The sequence below is a fragment of the Acanthaster planci genome, linkage group LG09, assembly GCF_054643075.1.
Source record: "Acanthaster planci isolate LZ-2023a linkage group LG09, COTS_SCS, whole genome shotgun sequence".
Taxonomy (NCBI): domain Eukaryota; kingdom Metazoa; phylum Echinodermata; class Asteroidea; order Valvatida; family Acanthasteridae; genus Acanthaster; species Acanthaster planci.
The window spans coordinates 8,313,557-8,335,439 of record NC_141785.1 but is presented as its reverse complement, the minus strand read 5'-3'; the positions used below and the strand labels follow the sequence as shown (position 1 = coordinate 8,335,439).

The 21,883-nt window shown below is 42.2% G+C and overlaps 2 protein-coding genes and 1 non-coding gene across 6 annotated transcripts; 2 read left to right on the top strand and 1 right to left on the bottom strand.

The window, feature by feature from the left end:
• Positions 1 to 1,282: 1,282 nt before the first annotated feature.
• LOC147798092 (TLC domain-containing protein 2-like) lies at positions 1,283 to 9,535 on the bottom strand. 3 transcript variants are annotated; one of them, XR_015426553.1, is made up of 6 exons: positions 9,093 to 9,535; positions 8,266 to 8,348; positions 7,544 to 7,626; positions 4,296 to 6,690; positions 3,945 to 4,003; positions 1,283 to 3,369 (listed from the first exon to the last, which is right to left on the bottom strand). XR_015426553.1 is itself a non-coding variant. In XM_087141679.1 (4 exons), exons 1-4 carry the CDS (start codon positions 9,287 to 9,289, stop codon positions 6,310 to 6,312), a joined length of 744 nt encoding a protein of 247 aa, XP_086997805.1. In that variant the 5' UTR covers positions 9,290 to 9,535; the 3' UTR covers positions 4,024 to 6,309. The 3 variants fall into 3 exon arrangements, 2 of the variants coding, with proteins under 2 accessions (XP_086997803.1, XP_086997805.1); XM_087141679.1 differs by lacking the exons at positions 1,283 to 3,369; positions 3,945 to 4,003 and having other exon boundaries at positions 4,024 to 6,690; XM_087141677.1 differs by lacking the exons at positions 7,544 to 7,626; positions 8,266 to 8,348; positions 9,093 to 9,535 and having other exon boundaries at positions 4,296 to 6,314.
• Positions 9,536 to 10,597: 1,062 nt separating this feature from the next.
• On the top strand, positions 10,598 to 10,669 carry Trnat-cgu (transfer RNA threonine (anticodon CGU)). The gene has a single exon. It is a non-coding gene; the product is annotated as a tRNA-Thr (tRNA).
• Positions 10,670 to 11,896: 1,227 nt separating this feature from the next.
• On the top strand, positions 11,897 to 21,271 carry LOC147798090 (splicing factor ESS-2 homolog). Of its 2 annotated transcripts, none has more exons than XM_087141544.1 (9): positions 11,897 to 12,047; positions 13,976 to 14,118; positions 14,750 to 14,924; positions 15,438 to 15,578; positions 16,974 to 17,240; positions 17,886 to 18,140; positions 18,712 to 18,821; positions 19,362 to 19,477; positions 20,172 to 21,271. In XM_087141544.1, exons 2-9 carry the CDS (start codon positions 13,996 to 13,998, stop codon positions 20,500 to 20,502), a joined length of 1,518 nt encoding a protein of 505 aa, XP_086997670.1. In that variant the 5' UTR covers positions 11,897 to 12,047; positions 13,976 to 13,995; the 3' UTR covers positions 20,503 to 21,271. The 2 variants fall into 2 exon arrangements, with proteins under 2 accessions (XP_086997670.1, XP_086997669.1); XM_087141543.1 differs by having other exon boundaries at positions 13,979 to 14,118; positions 20,172 to 21,270.
• Positions 21,272 to 21,883: the final 612 nt, after the last annotated feature.

Sequence of the window (21,883 nt, the reverse complement as noted above, 5' to 3'; positions counted from 1 at the left end):
GTTGACATCAAAAGTGACCACTCACCATCTAAATATAAAGAAATGACCAAACCGTATAAGTGCTACATTTCTAATTTGGAAATAAAAGGTAAGTTCCTGGCTATAATTCAAACTTCAAAATGATCATACTAGCTTTTAAATTAAATTACATGCTGAATCCTTCACCCTTGACAAATATGACTGTAAAATCAGATCAAATTGCATCTATAAATTCTATTGATATTTTCAGTGAAGGAAAGGAACTTCATCTTATCACAACATCAATGAACGTTGTAGAATAATCTGCCTAAATAAATAAGGTATTTACACTTGGGAGTTTCTTCAGTGAGAAGTACTTAAGGTGGTTGGGTTCTGCTCCATTGCTGACCTTCACAATAAAATCTGTTTTTTCTCGATTCTGTTCTAAGCGTGGTAGATTATTTCTGGCATGAGGTACCTGAATTTGTGCCTACTGGGCAAAAGTGCCTCTAAATTGTGTCTCGTGTCCAACGAGAAAACGCTTTATGGGAGCAACCCAAATGTCGCGCTGACATACCAGAATCATCTGGCATTCTGACTCTCAGCCTAGCTATGCTACTTTCCACATCACTTCCATTTCACACGTCACTCCAATAAGCTCAAGCTAATTTTTAAATAATAAAAGAAGCAGCTTTTTGCCAGAACCTGGCTAACCTAATTTACTAAGGAAAAAGGCACAGACACAGGTTCACCTTCAATAATGGTTTGGAGTGAACATTTAATCAACCAGTCAGGAGAGGGAAAAAAACTTCCTAGTGGACTCCCACCTCTAATTCAGCTCTAAACAAATTGGGGGAAAGAACATTCCATTAAAATCTGAGGAGTTAAAGCAACTGATCAGTACACACGCCAAAACCTAAAAAAAAATTAAAAACATGTTACATATGGGAAAACTGCCTGTTTTTTTTCCTACAGATACAGAGCATGTCAGTGCTTAAATTTCCTCTTGACTATGAAATCTATTGTTAAAGTTTACAAAAAAAATCATCGTAGGGGAAAATTAATAACAATGAAGACAGACTGTTATAAAAATACAGAGCAATTTGTTTATGTAACTGTATACCTATTCCATCCTAAGCTGGACATGTACCATTATGAGCCGCAAGCTGGACCACGAGAGGGCGCAATTTTCCCAGCAACGAAGGCTCCTTTGGCTGGAACTGCACTTCGCTGGTTCACAAACGACTATGGAATGCAGGCGTTGCGCTACCAACACAATGAACACTCACGAACCAGCATGCCTCTCTGCAACCGATGAGGGGGTGTTTTTTCTCAAGACAGTGTTCGCTTGAAAATAATGGTGTCACCAAGTCATAGACTCAGTTCTGAAATTCACGAACACGAACGCGCGGGGAACATAAGAACAAAAGATTTTAAATTTAACAAGTCAGTGATCACAAATGCACTTTGTTGAAAATCCCTCATCCATATTTATTCTCGATAATAAAGTTGAGATATTTGAAAACATCAGTACCTGGCAATCTTTAACATAAGTGACATTAAAAAGCTTTCAATTTTATGTTTTTCTTATACTGAAAAAAAACTTCAAATATAAACCCTTCAACCCCAAACTAATAAATCGCAGGAGTTTCTTTGAATGCCAAATAATTACTGTTCCCTAAACCCGACCGTCAAAGTTGCTTCGCTGCTTCATTTGCATGATGTATGAACTGACCTTGAATTGACCATCTGGCTGTAAAATGGATCTTGGGAGTTATTAGAAAGAATTGCTAAGCAAAAGCGAATAATCGACATACGCGTACTATAATGCTGTACCAATTATCCACATCCGTTACCACAGAATATAATTATTACAGGCATCTTCTGTCATTCGTCATTGGAACAGTGAGTAATCGCATATCCAAACCAAAACATGAACATTAAACTTTAAAAAGCAGAAGTGAAATATTCCGTTTAATAATTCCTTCACCATGATGAATGATGTTTGTATTTCAAAACTGAAATACCTAGCTATGTTTAAAATCAGTTAAATTCAAATTTGAAGTTTAGAATTCATTTTTTTTTCTGAACATAAAAAAAAATTAACGATGGAATTGTTGTTTCACCGACGCATGGAACACAATTCTAAAGCCGGGCTTGAAGTCGATTCGATGACTCAAAATAACTACATGTCCACTGAAATCGATGCTTCTAAGATTGTAGACTATTCTGTCTCTTTACGTCTCCCAAATAAACCTTTAAAAAAATCCTTCACACTCACAGCAATCAAAGGTCTGGTCTCTGCTCAAAAAAATATCTAAGCGTTTTTGGCGCAATTTGTTGGTGTTTAACGTCTCTGGAATTTGGCCTAATGACTCTTCGACGTCGTTTTTATTTTGCTGGCGACTCTGCTGATTATAAGGAACAAAATTGAAGGTTGGACTTGCATAATATTTCTAGCTTCTGGTCTTAAACTACCTCTCTCCGGATTTCGTGAAAGTTAACTAAAATGTCTAAGGTTAAGTTACAACATCCCAGGAACCAGTGAGCGCAGCTATTTCATATTCATCGCTGTAGGTTTCGGATCGATAGTAAACATGCCGGCCGTCAGTGCCCCAAACACCAACCTTTCCCGCCGAAATATCTATCAAGTTCAGCTGGTCGTTGTCCAGGATCCATTTGGATCCCGTGGCATCGGGATCTTCGCCAGCTCCCCGGCTCACTTGGTTAAACAGTACCGCCCACATGTTCCCCGCTGGCGAAACCGCAATCCCTTTGATCATCTGGGGACTCCGTACACTCTCACGACTGTCGTCGTACAGCTGCCACAGCCCAAAGTTGGTGTCACCCATTACGGGCAGCCTGAAGATTTTGCCCCATCTGTCAAGAAGCCACACATTGCTCGGACCTACACATAACTTAATGATAAGCGCCATCTTGGGAAGACTCTTCTGAGACCACGCAGTGATCCTACCGTGATTACCTGAACCACCATACGAGCCTATTCGATGGTACAGCCTCTGCCCAGACGAAAAGAACTGTACCACCCAGAGACCAGACTTCCCCGCGGCAACTTTATCCGCCCGCAAGGTCCCCAACGATTTCCAGTTACTACCCTCGGGTTTGTCATCAGTTATTCCTTCTCTGCGATACACGAAATTATTGTTGGTACCAAGTGCCCAAATGTGCCCGTTAGGGCCGACAGAAATGGCTTGCTTGTTGGACCAAGGTTGCTTAATCCACTCTCCATAGCTGGTGGCGCTGATCACTTGTCGACTGAAGATTTCGTTATTGGTGTTCACAGCCCAAACGTGTTCCGGCCCTGTTGCAATCTGCTTCAGTGTGCCTAACTCGGCATCGCTTCCAGCAGAAAATCTGACATTAAAACTTAACAGGCCAACCAACATCAAGCTGCAACAAACGGAATAAATTTTTAAAGTGTGGTGGAGTTATACTTAACTTACGATCGGTTTACACAATGCCTTATAAAAGGGTGAAGCTCAAAGAGCACAACTAAGGAAAACGTGTTTTCTCTGCTTTCTACCTGTTCAAATATATGGAAGCGTTCAAATCGAATGCAGTGTCATTTGTCTTCGGAGCTCAACTATAACAAGCTAGAAATGGCTTTTTCTGTTCGTGCCAAGATGCAAATTCAGAATGAAGATTGCGAAGATTTCAGAGAAAACGACGGGAACCCTCGACCTGGGTTGGTAGTGGATAATCCCTTGGGCATGCCAAACAATGCATGTAGCCATTGTTTGGCATGCACGATGGTTTATCCACGATGACAAATGACACTGCGTTCGATTTCAATGCTTCAATATTATTTGAATAGATGAAATCAGAGAAAACATGTTTTCCTTAGAGGTGCTCTTTAAGTACAACATCCAGTTGCCATAATTAGCACAGGTAAAGCGTTTTTGTATTCCGTTTATTTTAAAGAAGAAAAAGACCAAACGAGCCGAACAAATTAAATATCAACATACCAAGTTGAAATAGCCTCCATACTGCTTTGCTTGCAAATGTCCAATCGGTTTCTGCAAGTCTGAAACATGAGTGACGAAAGAACTCCTTACAGACCATCCCGAAACCGAATTCATTTTGCCCTACGTGTAACCTGCTTGTATTACCAACGTATTACGTACGTTATTCACGGATTTCAAGTGAAAAAGTGTTCTTAGAGCTATGCGGATATTTAGCACCTAATTTGTCTGAACAAAAATTGAGCATCGTTTTGATCTTTTCTAACGAGGCTTTGCCCCCTCCCCAAAAAAGCATAATTACGTACACGTTTGCTCATTAACAACCAAAGGAAACTGAAGGCTTTTGCTACTCACGCACAAACGTGCTTTTTCTGCGCTGTCTGCAACAATACAATTTTACTTGTGGGAGTGGCCGACTAAACACTGGGTGAAGCTGTGCAGAATAACTGGAGTTGGCTGGTGAAGAGTGAGTCTTCTATCTTGCCTACAACCTTTTATGATGGCCGAAACTGCAGGTTATTCATACCTATTAATGATAGTCAATGACCGGCAAATTTATGCAGATAACTAATTGTCGATTATAAATGCAATGCACCATCTACGGATTTTTTTTTCAATATTTTAAATGGCAACGGTACATCGTGTGCTGAATGGAGATTTTAGATTTGATAAGTCAGTGGTTACAAACGCAGCTTGTTGAAAATCCCTTCATCCGTATTTTATTTTCACTGGTTGTCAACTGTAATTTTCCGTGCTCTTGACTGATAGGAAACCAGCCCAATTAATCAATTCACGTGGACAATATAAAAAATGACATTACCATAATCGCGGGGATTTCTTGCAGTAATTGCACGACATGCTGACTTACATTTAGTTCCCGAAAGCCAGATATGATTAATGATTTCTCATACATCAAGCCTGCTGCTGTTTTTCTATTGTCCTTCGTAGAGGCGGGCACATTTTAGTCAGACAATTCATCACAAAGTATCGACTGACGCAACTGAAGAACAGGACCAAAAACTTCAGAAGGAAACGAGGACCTTGAAATCAAGATGGTCGACCATCATTATTTTCATACGAACGATCCCAGGAGGACAGGTTAGAGTAAAAAACCACGTTTTTATTCTCGTGAAAAGGATGCCAAAAACAAAAAAAAACGGAGGACCTCCGAAACTTTCAAACTAGCCCTACCAACATGAATGTGTACGATTTCACTCTGAAATTTATGATCTACGCAAAAGTTCTGAAAAAGTGCATCTATTGCATGAATAGCGCCCCTAGTGTTAGGCCTACGTGTTGTCAGCACGTGTTACACCACCCTCATCCCCCATCCCACAGTCCAAGTATAATGCAGGGACTGCTATTAGACCAGATTATTCTCGTACTCATTTCCTGTGCAACTTTCAACCCATACGTTTAAAATACCCGTAGAAAGGCAGCGGCAAAATAGTAATCAGCTCTTGGAACATTACAATACTTCAGTGGTTGAAGTTGTTTTGGAATATGTTCTTCGTATATTAAAGGTCCTTTACATACTATCTACTGAGCTTGAAGACACCTACAGATTCTCCTCCAAAAATGGTTAGTAGGAGAAAAGATATTGCTTTCGAGCAAAACACGTGCGACCAAACACGGCGACGTATCGAGTCCTCGGCTCTGTTTCTGTACAGCTATGGATCCGAGACACTCGTTGCACTGGATTGAATTCGAGACACTTCAGGTGAGGAAAATAATGCCAACATTCAAAACCGGGGTACTCGTGTCGTGTAAGTGTCTGCCAAAGGTTACACTATACCGATGCGTTTCCGTATTTACTGTAGAACCTTTTTATTTTAATCCAAACTGCAGCTAATACATATACACTTGTAATACAGGGGTTTCACAAACGTGCGCCTCCAAGAGTTTGCAACGCATGGCCAATTACAATGCGCGAAATCTGTCGACCAAATGCGCGTTTGGAAATGGTCGACAAATTTTGCGCGTTGTGATTGGCCAACGTGTTCAAACTCTTGGAGGCGCACTATTTTGAATCGCCCGTATTCACATGTGACGTGAGTCTTCAATTAGTACAAGCGTGAGAATGGGGGGAGGCATCAATGGAAATTGTTTATTTTTCAATACCGAGAAATGGCATGGCGTAACCACTGCATGCTAAGCGCAAAAATTTTTTACAACTGTCGTTCAGAGCGGCCTCGAACCCGGCACGATGGACCCGCTGGATTGATGCCGCAACTGTAATTTGGAAGTGGAATTATTAACGCCTCCGTGACTGCATAGCCACTTCGTTCAAGGAAACTGCCATATCAGTCACCAAGAAATCGTGCGTCTGAAACCGCAAGCAAAGCCAACGTTTTGAGCTAGAAATGCGCTAGTTGTCCATGACATGTCGATGTTTTCCATCCTTGGACAAGAAGTCACTACAAATTAACCGCCACAGGAGGACGAAGTTAATAACGGTAATGGCCGTGGTCATGAACGGTAAAACGGCCGCCAGATAGGCAGGTAAGTGCTGGGTAGTGAAGTACGAGCAGTAGGTGGCGTAGATCAGCGGGGCCAGGCGCAGGAGAATGTAAGTCGCCAGGTTAAAGAGGCGGTGGACGCCGTAGATGAGGGTGTCTTTGGAGAATCCATGCATCAGCAGGAGCTGGCGCGAGTGAAGGAAGATGGCGTTGATTTCACTCAACAGGCCCAGGGTCAAGATGCCCATTGCTTTGTGCTCGATACTCATGACGAAGAAAGTGGAGGTCATCTTCGGGGAGAAGCACACAAAATACACACACACTAGATTTAAAGAATGTTTGTCATTAAAAACAATTAATGCCAGAAAAAACAGTCTCCGTGCATAATGGATGCGCGAAAAGGCTTTTAACCCCCAAAAGAGCCAGGTTATTTAGGTTTAAAAGTGCACGAAACACTCAGATATTTCATTGCATTTGTTTGCAACCGCTCCTCAAATCAGTACACCTCAGCCGGCAGGGCATTTCAGTGTAAGCGAAAATCCATCCCGTTTGCACTGAAGGATTAAACTTCTTGCATAATTTTACAGGAAAAGAGAAACAGTGGCATAGAGCTGAACCAGGGAGAGACAAGGTTCGTGGCCAGACAGTCCCGACACTGTGGATACGGCCTGCGATGACAACTTGTTGAAATGACATTCGCAAAAATGTAATAACAAACAGTTTATTCCTTCAATCACTCTTATGATGACGATGCAAGGGCTGGAAGAGAAGAAAAACCGACAACAAAATAATGTGCCACTCTGAAGTTTGAGCGCTCTTCCATCTTCAAGTGCCTGTCGAAGTCACACGAATTTATGGGGGGGGATACCCCATGCATTAGAAGTGCAATGTGAATAAACGTGGCTCCAGGTGGGATGCGTGCTTTTGCCATTACACAACTATCTGGGGATACACCATGTACTTTCCTAAGGGGAAATGGTTTCATTTCCGGTCTTGAGAGGAGACTTCTCCCCTCGTGGAAGCTTCCCCTGTCAAAATGTCGGACTTTGGTTCCCTTTGGACAAATATCCTTCAGAGCCACGATTAAAGCCTTTATCCAGGTCGAGTTTCCCAGCACGTTATGTAAACAAAAGTAACACTTACAATGGTATGGTGTACAAAAAGTGCCCAAACTTTCCCGAAGCCATTGTGAGTCAGCAAATCGTATGTGTCGTAGATGAGATACCCTAGAAACAGGTAAGAAAGGGGAAAACTTAGTACCGAATATTTGTGCCGGATATAGGGGGTGGGGAACTATGGGGGGGGGTGACTTGCCCGGCTATGGAAATTTGAAAAGCAAGGAGGTGCTGACACTATAAGACACTAGGGGGCGATGTTTATGACACAGATGTACATTCGTAACTATGTATTACACTGCTGCAGAATCTTGCATCAGAATGGCATTATTTATGGCTTTCATTTTGTGGTTCACCCTTTTCCGGTACTATTGAAATACATGTCGGTTACGTGAAGTCCGAAAACTTCTTCACTGTCAGTGTGCATGTGGGGGACTCAGTCTCCTCTTAAAAAAAAACCCAAAGAGTATTCCCCGGGATTCACACCCATGGGAAAACTGATCCCCTGCGCATCGTGTCGATTGTCGGGGTGGTCACATAGAAAATAATACATGTGAACATAACAATTTTACCAGTGCAGTATGATTTTAAAGAGTAGAACACATAAGAGAAATACAGGGAATGCCATTTTTCCTGCAACCCCATCCAAAAATTGTCATTTTTTCACACTATTATCAAAATATCTGAAACGCTCAACGAATTGATAATACTACTGCATTATCAGTTTCTGTATTGCATAAAGTTCCGTACCCGAAACTACTGCGAAGGTAACTTCGACCGACACAGCGTAGTGAGTCACGGGTTCACTCCAAAGTTCCGGCTGGGTGAACAAACTGGAAAGAGACAAGGGAAATCATGCCCCCTAGATAGAATATACAGACAACTCAATCATCAATGCAATGCTGTAGTACCCACTCCGAGGTGCTTGTGTTATTGCTTTACCTCGAGTAAGTTGGTACTTACGGTTTAAAAAAAACAACAAAATAGAAAAAAATCTACAATAATGCTGATCCTGAAAGGGCATAAGTATGCACAACTTCTTGGATGTACACGTACAGGTATACATGGCTTTTTGAACACGTGTAGAATGCAAGACGATGCTTGATCCAATTTCTGCGCGAAACAAGGGTCTAGAAATTCGACCATCAATGACATGGTCAGTATGCCCACCTTATTCTCCATGGTTCGTACGAAGAAAGTTAGGCGTAACACGCTTCAAAATCAGGGACAAAAATACAGAAATACACGCCAAAACTTGAACAGTGAACACCACAGATTGTCCACAAGTTTGACAAGTGACAGTGGGGCGTGGCCCGAGATAAAGGAACCATGATTAATTTAGCCACACATGTACGCGACTCCACAGGTCGATTATACACAGCCGTTGAGCTACAAACCACGATACAACATTGTGGTGTTGGGTCACTCTCTATGATTTGACCTGACCACTGAAAACCTGACGACTCAACAACTGGTCTTTATGGGAGGCTGTAGGCTACGGATGTGTAAAAGTACATGCTACAAAATACGATCCGTCCAGCGCACGTCTTCCCAGCTAGTTCTATGATCTGACTCACCAATACATGACGAGTGCGGCAACAATGACCGCGTTGACCAGCGACGTTGCCGCGTTCCGCCATCGGTGGCGTTCCTTGCCTGCGTACTTATTGGGTGGGGACAGAATGTCAAAGTCCAAGAGCAAGTTGAAGCACTTGTACCCCAACGCAGAGGCCACGGTGATGGGGATGAACGAACGGATCATGGTTCCAAACATAAACCATGCATACACCCAGCTTGTAAATTCTGTCCACAACGACTACAGCATTACATAGCATTCAAGGCTATAAAAGGCACACCAAAAGTTTACGAGTAGGCAGTTTTGTGTGGTCGAAAACTACATGCACATTGTGCATGTAAATGTACATTCAAACAGCAGGTGTGGGAGGGTATCACAGGGGTATGGAAATGCGGTTTCGTTCGGCAACCTTGACTTAACCAACTCGTTTATAGAGTGTGACTTTGGGCATTTTGGGCAGGATTATTCCTATGGTGTTCCCGAAAGGACAGACTAGACCGTCGTAATTGTCGGAATGCATACACTCTGATTACGCTCTATAAAGTAACCCTGGCTTTATTTTGGACTAAAAGCATCCTTTTTACTTCATCTTCATCGTCTTTTTACATTCGGCACTCAAATTGAAAGTAATAAGGGATGCTTTTACTCTAAAAATTGTTTATCAATTAAACGCAATAACCTTGATACATCATGAGTTTTGAGTTTGCAGACATGTCAATTAAGACAGTCAACATTACAGAGTCAATAGCAAATGGACGTCACAATGTTGGATTATTCTGAAACACTATCCGTCGATCTATGTAATACATTCGGTACTTCAACCTGTTTATAAACTGATGGCAAGAAAGTGTTTCGAACAGTTTTTTGCGATGATATTTTCAAGTTTAATGATCGGCGAAAAAACTTTGGTTTAGCGAAATAAAAGGCGGGACTGGTACCCTCTTTACTTTCTGTCGGGCTTGCTCGACACAGTCATAACATTAGTCAGGCCCACTAGGCCAAAATTTAGCCCTCACCAACGTACGCGTCGTCTCTTTTAACTTTTTTTTTAATACACATGTATTGAATTTGCATGAGAAGGACGCATATTATCAAGCGATGTGGGTCGATGTACATGTACATATACGTATGGCATACACGTACTTGCGCTGTCGGCCGCTGCTCGCTCATGGTACTAACAACACTCTGTTTTACGTGTTTTCGGGTTAAAAAACTATTAGCTATGAGCATAGAGAATTTGTACAAAAGATCTGTGAACATCCACAAAACGAACTTCAAAATGTGATTTGTATTGAATGTGTCCCGGCCTGGAAGGTTTTTTAATAGCAGCCTGGTTGCATATTGTTATTTATGGACACGCGTTTTCCGAATTACTCCGTAAATATTTGCATATAATATTCGACGTATTTAATAGCCCTTCGCGTCACTCCGAATTTAAAAATCAACTTGAAAATCCGTTTGATATTCTAAGTTGAGTATATGTTACTCTGAGGAGAACTGGTATGAGGCGCGGTGGCCAAGTGGTAAGGCGTCTGTCTCGTAAACAGAAGACCGAGGGTTCGAATCCCTCTCGCGCCTTTATATGTCCCTCATGTTAATATGTTTTTTGTATACTAAGGTTTACCTTTTGTTTTTTTGTGTGTGTTCGTTTGTTTCCTCTAGGTGCCTCGTTTGGGTTTCAATTTCTACGTGGCTGTCTCGGATTAAATAACAGATATGTCTTAAAGGAAAATAAGTATTTTGTAATCACTTTGAATAATCGTGCGCAATATGAATGTTATTCATTATCATAGGTGAACTGAGCTAGCATTAAGATAATGAATAATGGTGACTTCCGTGTCCGTGCGTGTGTTGTGGTTGCGCTGTTTTGTCAGCGCCAACACTAGAAACTACTAGATAAGAGAGTAGGCCCTATTGCATTTGCGGCACACCGTTGCTATCTTCGGTGGCCCAACAAAGTACCGCATTGGCGACTTGAATTCTTGAATTCCATCATTTCGTTATACAGTTTCGCCTGTCCATTCAATGATTTTTTTTACCATTTAGTTTGGCACTTTCCCCATTCGATTTACCATTTTCGACACTCAATTCGTCAATTTCATCATTCTGCAGTAGCTCATTAATTCACCGTACTACCCAGTAATTTTGCCATTTTAATCTCGCAATTTCACCTTTCCATTCGGCGATTTCGCTATTCCATTCAGCAGTTTCACTAATCTAGGTGGTGATTTCGTTCATTCAGTTCTGCTATGAGCCATGATTCAATTTTGTAGATTCACTATTCGATTGTGTATTCACTATATCCAATGCGGCGATTTCGCACCATTCTGTTCTACAGTTTTATGCATTGTGTATCGTCGATTTCATCTTTCCACCCTGCAGTTTCAAAATTCCATCTGCCCAGTTCGTCTGAACAGTTTGTAAAAAGATTATTTCTTTTTTATCTATTTTTTTCATAAACATAATGAACTCTCAGTGACACACAGCAAGTTCAGTGTACCATGAAGGTAGGGGTTGTACATGGCCCGGGAAAATAAGATGACTACATGTAAGTAACGTCAACATTTTTAAATCTATACATAGACATGGGCAGTGATGATTCAGAATTTCGACAGTCTTTTCTAAGTGTCTTGCCAGTGTTTTTTTTTTCACTGCTGTCGGTTATTATGACATGAACGACTCATATACTCAATTATCAAGCCAACCGGCAGTCGTTGCACACCACAGACATAAATAACCCAGGTTATTTTTGTCCATGTTGCGCACATAATGCTGCGCAGCGCCACCACCGTTCGTTTGGAGTGAGCACGGTCGAAAACGCATGTCGTTCGTTCGTGCGTGACGTTGCAAGCAAAACAAGTGGACTTAATACAGTATATCAACGGTGTTCACGATTTCAAGAAAACTAACCCGTATTTCGTTATTCTGTCCAGTTATGCTGGATGTGAAAGTCTCGGTAAGTCATATCTGCTTCTGTTCACAAGAAATTTGCATGTCCGGCTTGGTAGTGTCACCCATTTTGACATGTTTTGATGTGCCCAGGTCCAGGAAGGTTGTCAGTCGACTAGTCTGGCGTATTATTGGTTTCCCCGTATATTCATGTCACTGTCACTTTACTGTAGCTGAACTGAGTGGAGCGTTCCTCTTCTTCGAATGTTGAGAGGAATACTAAAGCTATGTCATTGGTCAGCATGGTACAGTAATGTCATCAGTCATAGAGCAAGCAGTTAGGCCTGGGCCTACATGTGTGTGAGTCATACATCATCGTCAGATGATGGAGGAAGGAACATCCTCCGCAAGTACAATGAAATGAGGTCATTTGCGCCTTAGGCCTATGCTTAATTCTTTTCTGACCTAACTGCAGTTCTAGCCCCACTAGTGTGGCATGGAGTCTCACCCCCGCTCCATCCTTAGCCACACATCCATAAATGCAATTTTGTGTCAGCGTACTGAAAATTTTCGGCTCGCCCACTTATCGTGGGCACAATTTCTTTTGTACACAGAGATGATCCTTAGCTTCTCCGCTTTCTTAGCGCCATTTATTGAATGATTTCACTCATGTTGTTCTGGTATTTTCCGGTCTTTTTGCCTTCACCCATTCAGTCTCACGGGTTCGCTCTCACAGTCGCCATCTTTAAAATAAGGTAGTTGAACATTACGTCACTTGACCCCTCATCGTCTCAACGGCTGTTCCATGTCAAGACATGTCTAATACAAGGACTGAGCGATAAGATACTACATGTACCAATGGGTGCTTCCAAAACTTTGGCAGCAGTTTAGATGTGTCTTGAAATGGAACAAGATGGAACTCTATTCACCAATTGTGTTTAGCGTGACATGCCACAGAATTTCAGCTTGTTTTCATTTGGGTTTTCTGATGACATCACTTTGTGTGATCACATGGATATTGGAAAGAGTCAGTAATTGGATTGTCCATGAATGGGTCTGCATTAGCAGTCAGGATAGCCCGAAAGCAGGAGTTGTCATGGTTGCAGTGCACAGGGTGGTGTACGTGTGCCGTGCAGCATGCATGCAACACACATGCAGAATAGCATGGCAGTGATGACTTGAAAAGAAAAAAGCTGCCGAATTCAAATTATTCACTATTGGAATATCTGACCTTCAATTTGATCGAATATTCGAATACATGTATTCGGTCATACCATAGAGCTACAAGTCATACCTACCGGCAGATTGTTGATGAACAAACCTCATACAAAATCAGTTGCAATAACGTACACAATTGTACATTATAATCAATATAATAGTTTCCCACATCTAGGAGTATCTCTGGCCAAGATTTAGCAAGATTTCTGTTCCTTTAAAATGGTTTAATGAATAATTTACAGTGTACTTTTTGGCACGTAAGATTTCTGTCGCTTTTCATTTGAACCTGCTTGAAACAATCCTCCACAGTGCAATTTTTTTCATTTAAAACCAAAGAAAATTTTCCCTTTTCATGAGTTTTGCATTCAAATATTCAAATTTGAAAACTATTATTCAAATATTCGCTAATCAATCAATTATTTGGATATTCGGCACAGCCCTAGGACCCGGGAATGCACACACAGACTGGTGGGCGGAATGTCGTCCTTCCCAACCATCTTGGTGCAAGGCCATGACGGCGATGCGCCATACACGGTGGCCAGGCACACCATCTGCAGCACCGGCGGTGGAAGAGGAGACCTTCCCCCTTCACTTTTTTGTGCTTTCGCTAGTTGCTAAATGAGTTACAGAAACCTAAAGAAAGGCTCCTAGCCACCGAAAAGATACTGTGATTTAAGTTTTAGTGTCGTTAAAAGCAAGGAAAAAAATCTGTAAATATTAAATAATGACTGCAATCATTTTCCTCTGTCAGACCTTTTTCTGTTTTTCCTTTGTCAGCAGGCCACTTGTTAAATGCCATGGCGTTGGTGAAAGTGGGAGGCAAGACCCTTCGTGCCCATCAGAATCACACTAAAGATGAGTCTAGCGATGCCGACAAGAAACCAGCCAAGAGAGTGTTGGATGAAGAAACCTTTCTGGAGGTACGTCATTCCATTTCGCAAAAGAAGTCCTCTGTGCAGAGGTTATGTACTTTCACCGCTGTAAAGTTTCATATAACTACGGAGTATGATTGATAGCTCTTAATTGTTTTGTCACAAAGTTTTATCCTTCATTTTTTTTTTCTGTCGCATGGTTCGTGTGTAATCACCGATATATGGAGGCGGTTAGAAATCCCCACAAACATATTTAAAATAATGAAATTTCAAGAATGTTTTCTAATAGAAGTCTGGACTGAAGGTTTCTTGCACAGCATGCATATGTACACTGTGCGTAAGTCTGGACGTTTACTTGCTGTAGCCAATGCTAGTGCAGTGTTTTGGCACAAGTCCATAGAGTTGGATATAACAAGTCCAAGATGTCGATCGTACTCGCTGCCCCATACACAATAAAGGTTTTACCCTCAAAGACATGCATGGATTCCATTGTTTTTCACTGTACTTTCAGGCATCTGGGTGGAGAATTCTCCTAAGAATTTTCACGCTTTTAACCTTAGGGTCAATGGCATTTGTGATGATTGTGTGTTTAAAACACGTGGTTTGGTGCACGGGAAAACATTCACCCATTTAGCTGCCTAACCCTTCGTCGTTTTTCTGTCCTGTGTGCCCACCCCAGGATCTTGAGAAGATCATCCAGAGAGATTTCTTCCCAGACCTGTCCAAGCTGAAGGCCCAGAAGGAGTACTTGGAGGCCCGGGAGCGCAACGACCTGGTACGAATGAGAGAGCTGGCCCTGAAGTACGCAGGGACTGGACAGACAAGAAGACCTGACGCAGACACGCCTACCCCTTGTAAGCAGGGCCACACGTGTGGAGTTCATTCATTTTTTATATTAGCAGAAAAAAACAGTAACACAGTTGCAATGAGATACAGTTAAAAAAAAAAAAATTAAAGAAACCCATATTCAAGTAATATTTAATTTAAAAAGACAAGAAAAAATCTAGCATCCAAATAAACCACGCTTTTGTGGGATTGGTTAAAGTGAACTTACTTGCTATCAAGTAACTCCAATTAGCACAATCATCCCATGTTGATCTTGTTCCTTTCAAAGATCATTTATCTAAAATTAATCAAGACCCAAAGGCAATGTGTACATGTATGTAAATAATCTGCTTTAAAGTTCCATTTTTCCTGTGATTTCATTCTGCACAAAGAATTTACTTTGAGGCTGCTAACCTAATTATGCCTTTTTCTCAAAACTACTCAAAACCGAGATAATATGTTTTGGCATTGAGATAAAATCACAGGTATGTAAATTGATTTATTGAATATGTCGTTGATTTTTTGTTGTCATTGGTACACAGATGCGGAAGCTACACCGGCCACCTTTGAGACACCGGATGTTAACCCGAGGTTGCAGACACCCTCGAACCAGAGAAGAGAATTCCCAGTACGGGAGAGATTACCAAGGGGACAGAATGCAGACCAAGGAGAGGACAGGAAAGGTCTGTCTTTCGTCAACCTGTAAAGGTTACCTAAGTGTCATCCATGCCATTAGAAAAATTGAAGTTGGTATCAGGGTTCTTAGTCCACCCACAATAATGTGATAGGATCTGGGGAGACCCTTCACATGGTAAATTTTGTCAATTTTGTGTTCTATACATATTTAATGAAGATCTCTTGTTGTTGTCAAAACTGCTCTATGCCCAAGTATAAGATGCCTATAACTAGACTTATGCTTTCACTATCAATTTTAAAGTTCCAACATTTTATTGAGTTTGCATGAAAATATACCTGATGGAAGATTACACATGTTTTCATATAAAAGTAAAGGAGTTTGTACAAAATGGTTTTTCAGTACACGAGGTTGACTGTGCATAACAGTAGGCAGCCAACGATCACCTGACATCTGAGATCCGAATCATTCATTGGGCTGTGGCTTTAAATTACACGTTGACAAATTGGGAACTGGCTGCATCCTCTCTACATAGACTCGCGCGTAACATCAGGCCGTAGCCAAGTTATTTAGACCCAGCCTAGTTTCCGATAAATACGTCCTCCTGCGTTAAGGAATTTCTACTTTAATAAACTGGTTCTCAATGCTACTACATTTTGGAAATGCATTATACTGGAGGAGAGGGACCATGCAGTCTACACCAATACACATGCCTTACATAACGTGACGTCACATATAGACTCATGCTGCACTCAACTCTTGGTGTTCCTTGTCATTGTCAGTACATCATAAGAATCGTTGGTAAACTCAAACTCGATCCACAAACTGCGGTAAACCTCTTTTTTAGTAAAATCTTGAGAAAGTAGACATTCGGGGGAAAATACACTACTCAAAAAACATAGCAGGGAGGCACAAATTTTGGCAGGGCGGCAAAATTTTAGCGGGGCGGCCCAAAATTTTGGCAGGGCGGTCCACCCTGCTAAAACAGCCTGTGGAGAACACTGGGTAGGTATGCGTAGATATACTCATTTTGGACCCTTTTACTGCTGTATGAATTAGGATTTGAAATGGATTTTTTATTCCTGCATTTTTCTGAATGTGGTGAAGTTTTTTTTGGAAATAGTGAACTTTTTCGGCGGGGTGTTTCAGACCATGCGGGCGGTGGACGCAAATCTAAAATTTTCATTCTCACGGCCCCAATAGCGGAATCATGCAATACGATTTACACGTCGTGTAAAGATCATGCAGCTTGACTGACTCAACTGACTCCATAAGCTTGTCTGTACTCCAGTCACCGTTTTTCTACAAAAGGCCCCCTGAATGTCATAGCACAAGAAGGTATTTTTTGTTACTTTCTAGCTCAGTGGAAGTTTTTAGCATCGAGGCAGGTGAACTGTAGTAATGCCGGGATACTTGCAGAGTCGGATTTTGTTTTGCCGTTCAGATAAGAGTGATACTTCCCTCACCCTGGACAAGTACCTGGCCAAGCACACCAGCGAAGACAACGCCTCCTTCGACGATATCATGGCGGCGGCGGCCGAGAAGCACCAGCAGAAGCACGCCTGGCTGTACGAGGCGGAGAGAGTCCACGGGCAGGAGCAGAAGGACATGCTGGCTCTGGAAGGACCAAAGGCCGGCAAACCTGCCGAAGGTTCCTCGGTCACCACCTGGGGCTATAAGGCCAAGAACGCTGTGATGTACGTCCCTGAAGGTAAACATGCTTACCCTAGCTTTTGTGTTAAGTAGCCTCTGGTCATAGAGTGTGGGCCCAAATCTGTAAAGCTGCTAACCAGAAATGTAAGCCTAAAAAGAGACTGACATGTTAAACGATAAATCTGTAAGCACCTTTTTTATTGTAATGATATTTGTTTAAATTTTTTTTAAATGTGTCACAAGGTGCATACCATGTTTGATTGCGAAAAGGCCACTTTCTGGTTTCAGACCTTCACTTGTGCTTCTCGTAACAGTTGCTAGCAACTTTAGAAACAAAAATAAACTTTCAGAAAAGAGAATACACTTTGGTTGTGACAGTAAATTCTCATTTGGGCAGAATGGACCTGAGACCAGTAAAAGAAATTTGCATAAATTGTTTTAATGTGATTAGTCATACCACAGATTTCATTAGCATTCTATGAGGCACTGTAAAATGGGATGGAAAATGTGTTCTTGGCAGAGGGGGTGTATCTTGTGCCAAATAGTCTTTTGTCAAGCGACGTGTATATTGTATGTGTGGACTGACTTTATCATCACTAGCGCCTCGACTGGAGCCTAATAAAATCTGTCAAAGTTCAGCCCAGCTTTATAAGTAAAGCTCAGGTTACGAACCAAATCCATTTTTCACCTAACTTTTCTTCAGGACTGGAGGAAACGCCGGAGGAGCAAATCTTCAAGAAGCCCAAGGTGCAGCAGGTGGTGCACAAGAACACCCACTTCCAGGCCAGTCCCTTCAGCGCCGGACCCGGCCAGAGCTCGGCCCTGGCCAAGTCGGCCGCCCTCAAGGCCGCCCAGAAGTCGGGCCGGGTGGGGCACGATGGGAAGGAGATAGCCTCGTCCTCCGAGACGCCCAAGGTGAACGGGTACAGCTTCGTGGGAACGCCCTCGCCTGCACCAGGTATGCTGGCTGACGGCCTCGACCTATATTCTTATTGTGCGATAGCACTGTAGTAGAATCCTGACCCAAGTTTGAGACCAAAATTTAGCACATTCACTGATAGTTTTGTCAGGGATATTGCACTCTCAGGAATTTTTTCCAGATTTCGGGATTTTTGACCCCGAACTCTGGATTAGAGAGGTTTACTCCTCAAGTTCTTGTGAGGTTTTAGCAGTTCATGCAAAAACGAGTAATTTTCTTACAATATTGCCTTGTTAGCTGTAAAAGCCCTTGGAAAGTTTCAATGCCGTCATTGTTACATCCTCCATGCTGGTTTGAAGTTTTGTTGATCTTTCTTCCTCCGTTCAATTTTGCCCATGTTTTGACGGCGTTGGATGCATATTGCGACTCGTGCATACATGTAAATCCTGAATTCTTCCCGAATCCTTCAAAATCCTACAAATTGTGGTGGATTTAGAGGGATCAGTCAAGTTCATGTTTTGTTCATAAACTTGGTTAATTTCAAGTACGGCAGTGTTGTACGAGAAGTTTTTCTACTCACAAGTTTTGACATTTTTGCATTGGTCGGCAGGCGCGTACAACGAGTCACCAATGATGACATGGGGCGAGATCTCAGGCACGCCGTTCCGACTTGACGGATCGGACACACCGGTCCGCAATACAAGCGGCCCTTCTTTCAAAGTGAGTTGTCCATTACTAGCAGTTTTAGGTCAGACACGTGTAGAGCAGGCCATAAAAACAGTGTACCCGCACATATCTTCATGTGTGGGAACTTGTGCATTTCTTGTGTAAACTTGCAGCATTTAGCACTCAAAAAGTCCAAAGCTAAATGTATTTACTAAAAAAATCTGTGATGTTTCAGTTCAGTCGATTGTTCGCCATGTCAGAAAAACAGTGGAAACTCATTCGTTGAACCTTGCATAATTTCATTTGTAGTTCTCTGATAGGCTGTCTATACTTACACTCCAGATAACATCACCGCAGAATAAGTCAGAGCACAGCGATACCAAATAATTTGCCCTTGACAGTTTTTCTAATCAAGTGCTGACACCGTGCACCCGATTTTCACCATGATTACCAAGGGTCTGTTGTTTTTAAATGTCGTTAAGATTTTGTTTCTTCAAAGAACAGTCAGTTGGGTGCAACAGGTGTTAAATACGAGCCAATCTTGATAGTTGTAAACATGACAGATTTCCGTCTGGGTTTTTCAATTGTCTTAAGATGGCAGATGTACCCAGGAAGGAGCGACTGGGGTTATCCTTGGTGGAGGAAGTTTCAAAGAAACACCGCGCCAAGAAGGAGAAAGCGTTGCAGAAGGTCACCCAGTCACTGGTCAGGTAGGCAGAGAAAACCCTCCAAACGTGGCATCAGTGCCGTAGGCGATACCCCACGAGACCATCACAAGACCAACGCAAGACCTCCAGTCTGTATTCAAGTCACAGTTTATCCAAACGAATGGCAACAAAAGCAATCTTTTCTCATCGTTCGCCTTGTTACCTTTGACCGGTTGTGTGTCTGTATTCAGTGGTTAAGACATCCGCACTTGTAAACAGGAGGTAGTGGGTTTGAGTCCTGCTTGAGCAAGCTGGAAAATTTTTTTTTCCCTAAAAACCTCTTGAGAAAGGAGCAAATATGCTGTGATTTATAAATAACAAATCAAGCATCCAGATATCTAGGGCAATGTCATCAACAGTTAATTCTCTGGCTGTCGTTCATTCCATTCATAGCTGCTTCATTAGTGCAAGTGCAGTGGTGATTTCTATACAGATGTAATAGTGATTTCATAAAAAGTAAGGTGAAAAATCAATATCTGCGGTAAGTAATGACTCTTTTCAGCAAGCAATCTTGAATACTGCAGACTTGATTGTGTAGTCAGTGCAAGGCTTTATGTTAATCTGTCGTTACTTTTTCTTAAACTTGTCAGTAAGTAACATCTTAACTGCAAGATTTTTTTGTTTTTAAATCCAATTTATAAGTGGAAGCATTTTTAATTTGAGTTTGATTTTTGTATGTAATTTTCCTTCTGAACAGCCCGTCACCAAAGAGACTGGGTACACTCGGGACCACTGAGAGATTACGCACTCTGACGCCTGCCGCCCAAAAACTCGTCAACAAAAGACTCTCAGGCTTCAAAACGGACAAGGCCCTGAGGCAGAGCTACACACCCTCACCCGCCAGAACCCCTGCGGGGGACAAGACCCCTATCCTGAGAAGCACTCCACGACAAACCCCCTCCTGTACGCCCGGCCAAATGCCCTTGGGGAGTGCCGGGGACGTGTCGGAAGAGACCCTGACGGACAACTTGCTGGACCTACCCAAGCGGAGTACCCGAGGCCGTGCAACAGCGGCAGATTTCTTCTGAGGGGAGGGGCGGCAAGTCTTGTGGACATTTTCAGGGGGAGGACACACACGGTGACAGGCATGCCTGTTCCTTAGTTGTGAGAACCCCATGTGTTGCGCACTGGCGATAGTTGCGATGACCTAAAAAAAGTTGCCAGAACACACCGAAGTCCCCACAATCCAATCAGATTTCCGTAGCAAAAGAAAAGTTCCCCAGAGTGCAGTGCCAGGTACCAGTTCATTGCCGTAAAGACACTTGGTTACCAGGGGTAGTGGTGCTTAGTGGCGAGAGTTTGTAATTCCCCGTCATGAGGGTCAGGGGTTCGAATCCATTTAATGGTGACACGTTGTGGCCCGGGTCAAGGCACTTTAAACCCTACTTAATACCTCTCTCCAGCCGGGAGTACAGATGGGTGCCTGTTGAGGGCAGAAATGGTCTTTGCATTTCATTGGCAGTTTGCAGTTAAAATAAGCAGAATTGACCTGTACACTACCAAGAAAGCTGATGGTTTCAGAAATAGGTTTACAGGACTGATGTACTGGTGGATATGTGCGTTTTATACTTGTAGGTAACATTATCAATGTTATCGATACAGCATAGGAGATGATATTATTGCTCTAAACTTTCAAAGGGCAAAGCAGTGTTGAAGACTAACCTTGTTTGAGTATCCTGACTTTATTTTCGCACTCGTGCTAATGAAGTACTTTCCGGTAGGTTTACATTTTGGATCTATGGAAGCGGCCATTTTGTAGAAACGCAAACAAATACATAATAAAAATGCATTTATTGAATTGCACCTATTGGAATAGTCTCTCAATTTGATCTGAGTACGTACATGCTGGACGAGGAACTAGAAGCTGGGAACATTTTAAAAAACATCATAAAGTGCTTTCAAAAACTGTAACTTAAAATATTTTGCTGAGAATAGCAGTGCATTCTTTCCCTTGTCAGTTTGTATAGGTCCACAGTGTGCCAGTGTAGAACATTTTATCTGAGCCAGCCATATTTGAGCTGGTATCCCAACTTGTAATCAGTGGCATGCTATGTGTCTATAGCTGCAGCTTCTTGGAACCACTCTCACATTGTTCTCAATTGTCGCTGTGACTCTCCTCCGGATAGAGCCTGTATTACCATCGATTCCCCTTCAACAGTCTTTCATCAGTTGTGACGGTACCAAAGTCACAATCACACCTGTTGGACAAACCACTTACCACTCACGAATTGTAGTTGTTGCAAAGTTATGTCCAAAATATATTCAAGTTTCTTCCCACATTCTGAGCTTCACAGTTCCCTGCCTCATCCTGCTTTAGGTGCCCAACTGGCCGTGATCTCTCCCAGTTTAAGTGCAGTGTAAACATCAAACTTTTACCGTGAATCTTTTTGCCACAACCTTGAGAGACTG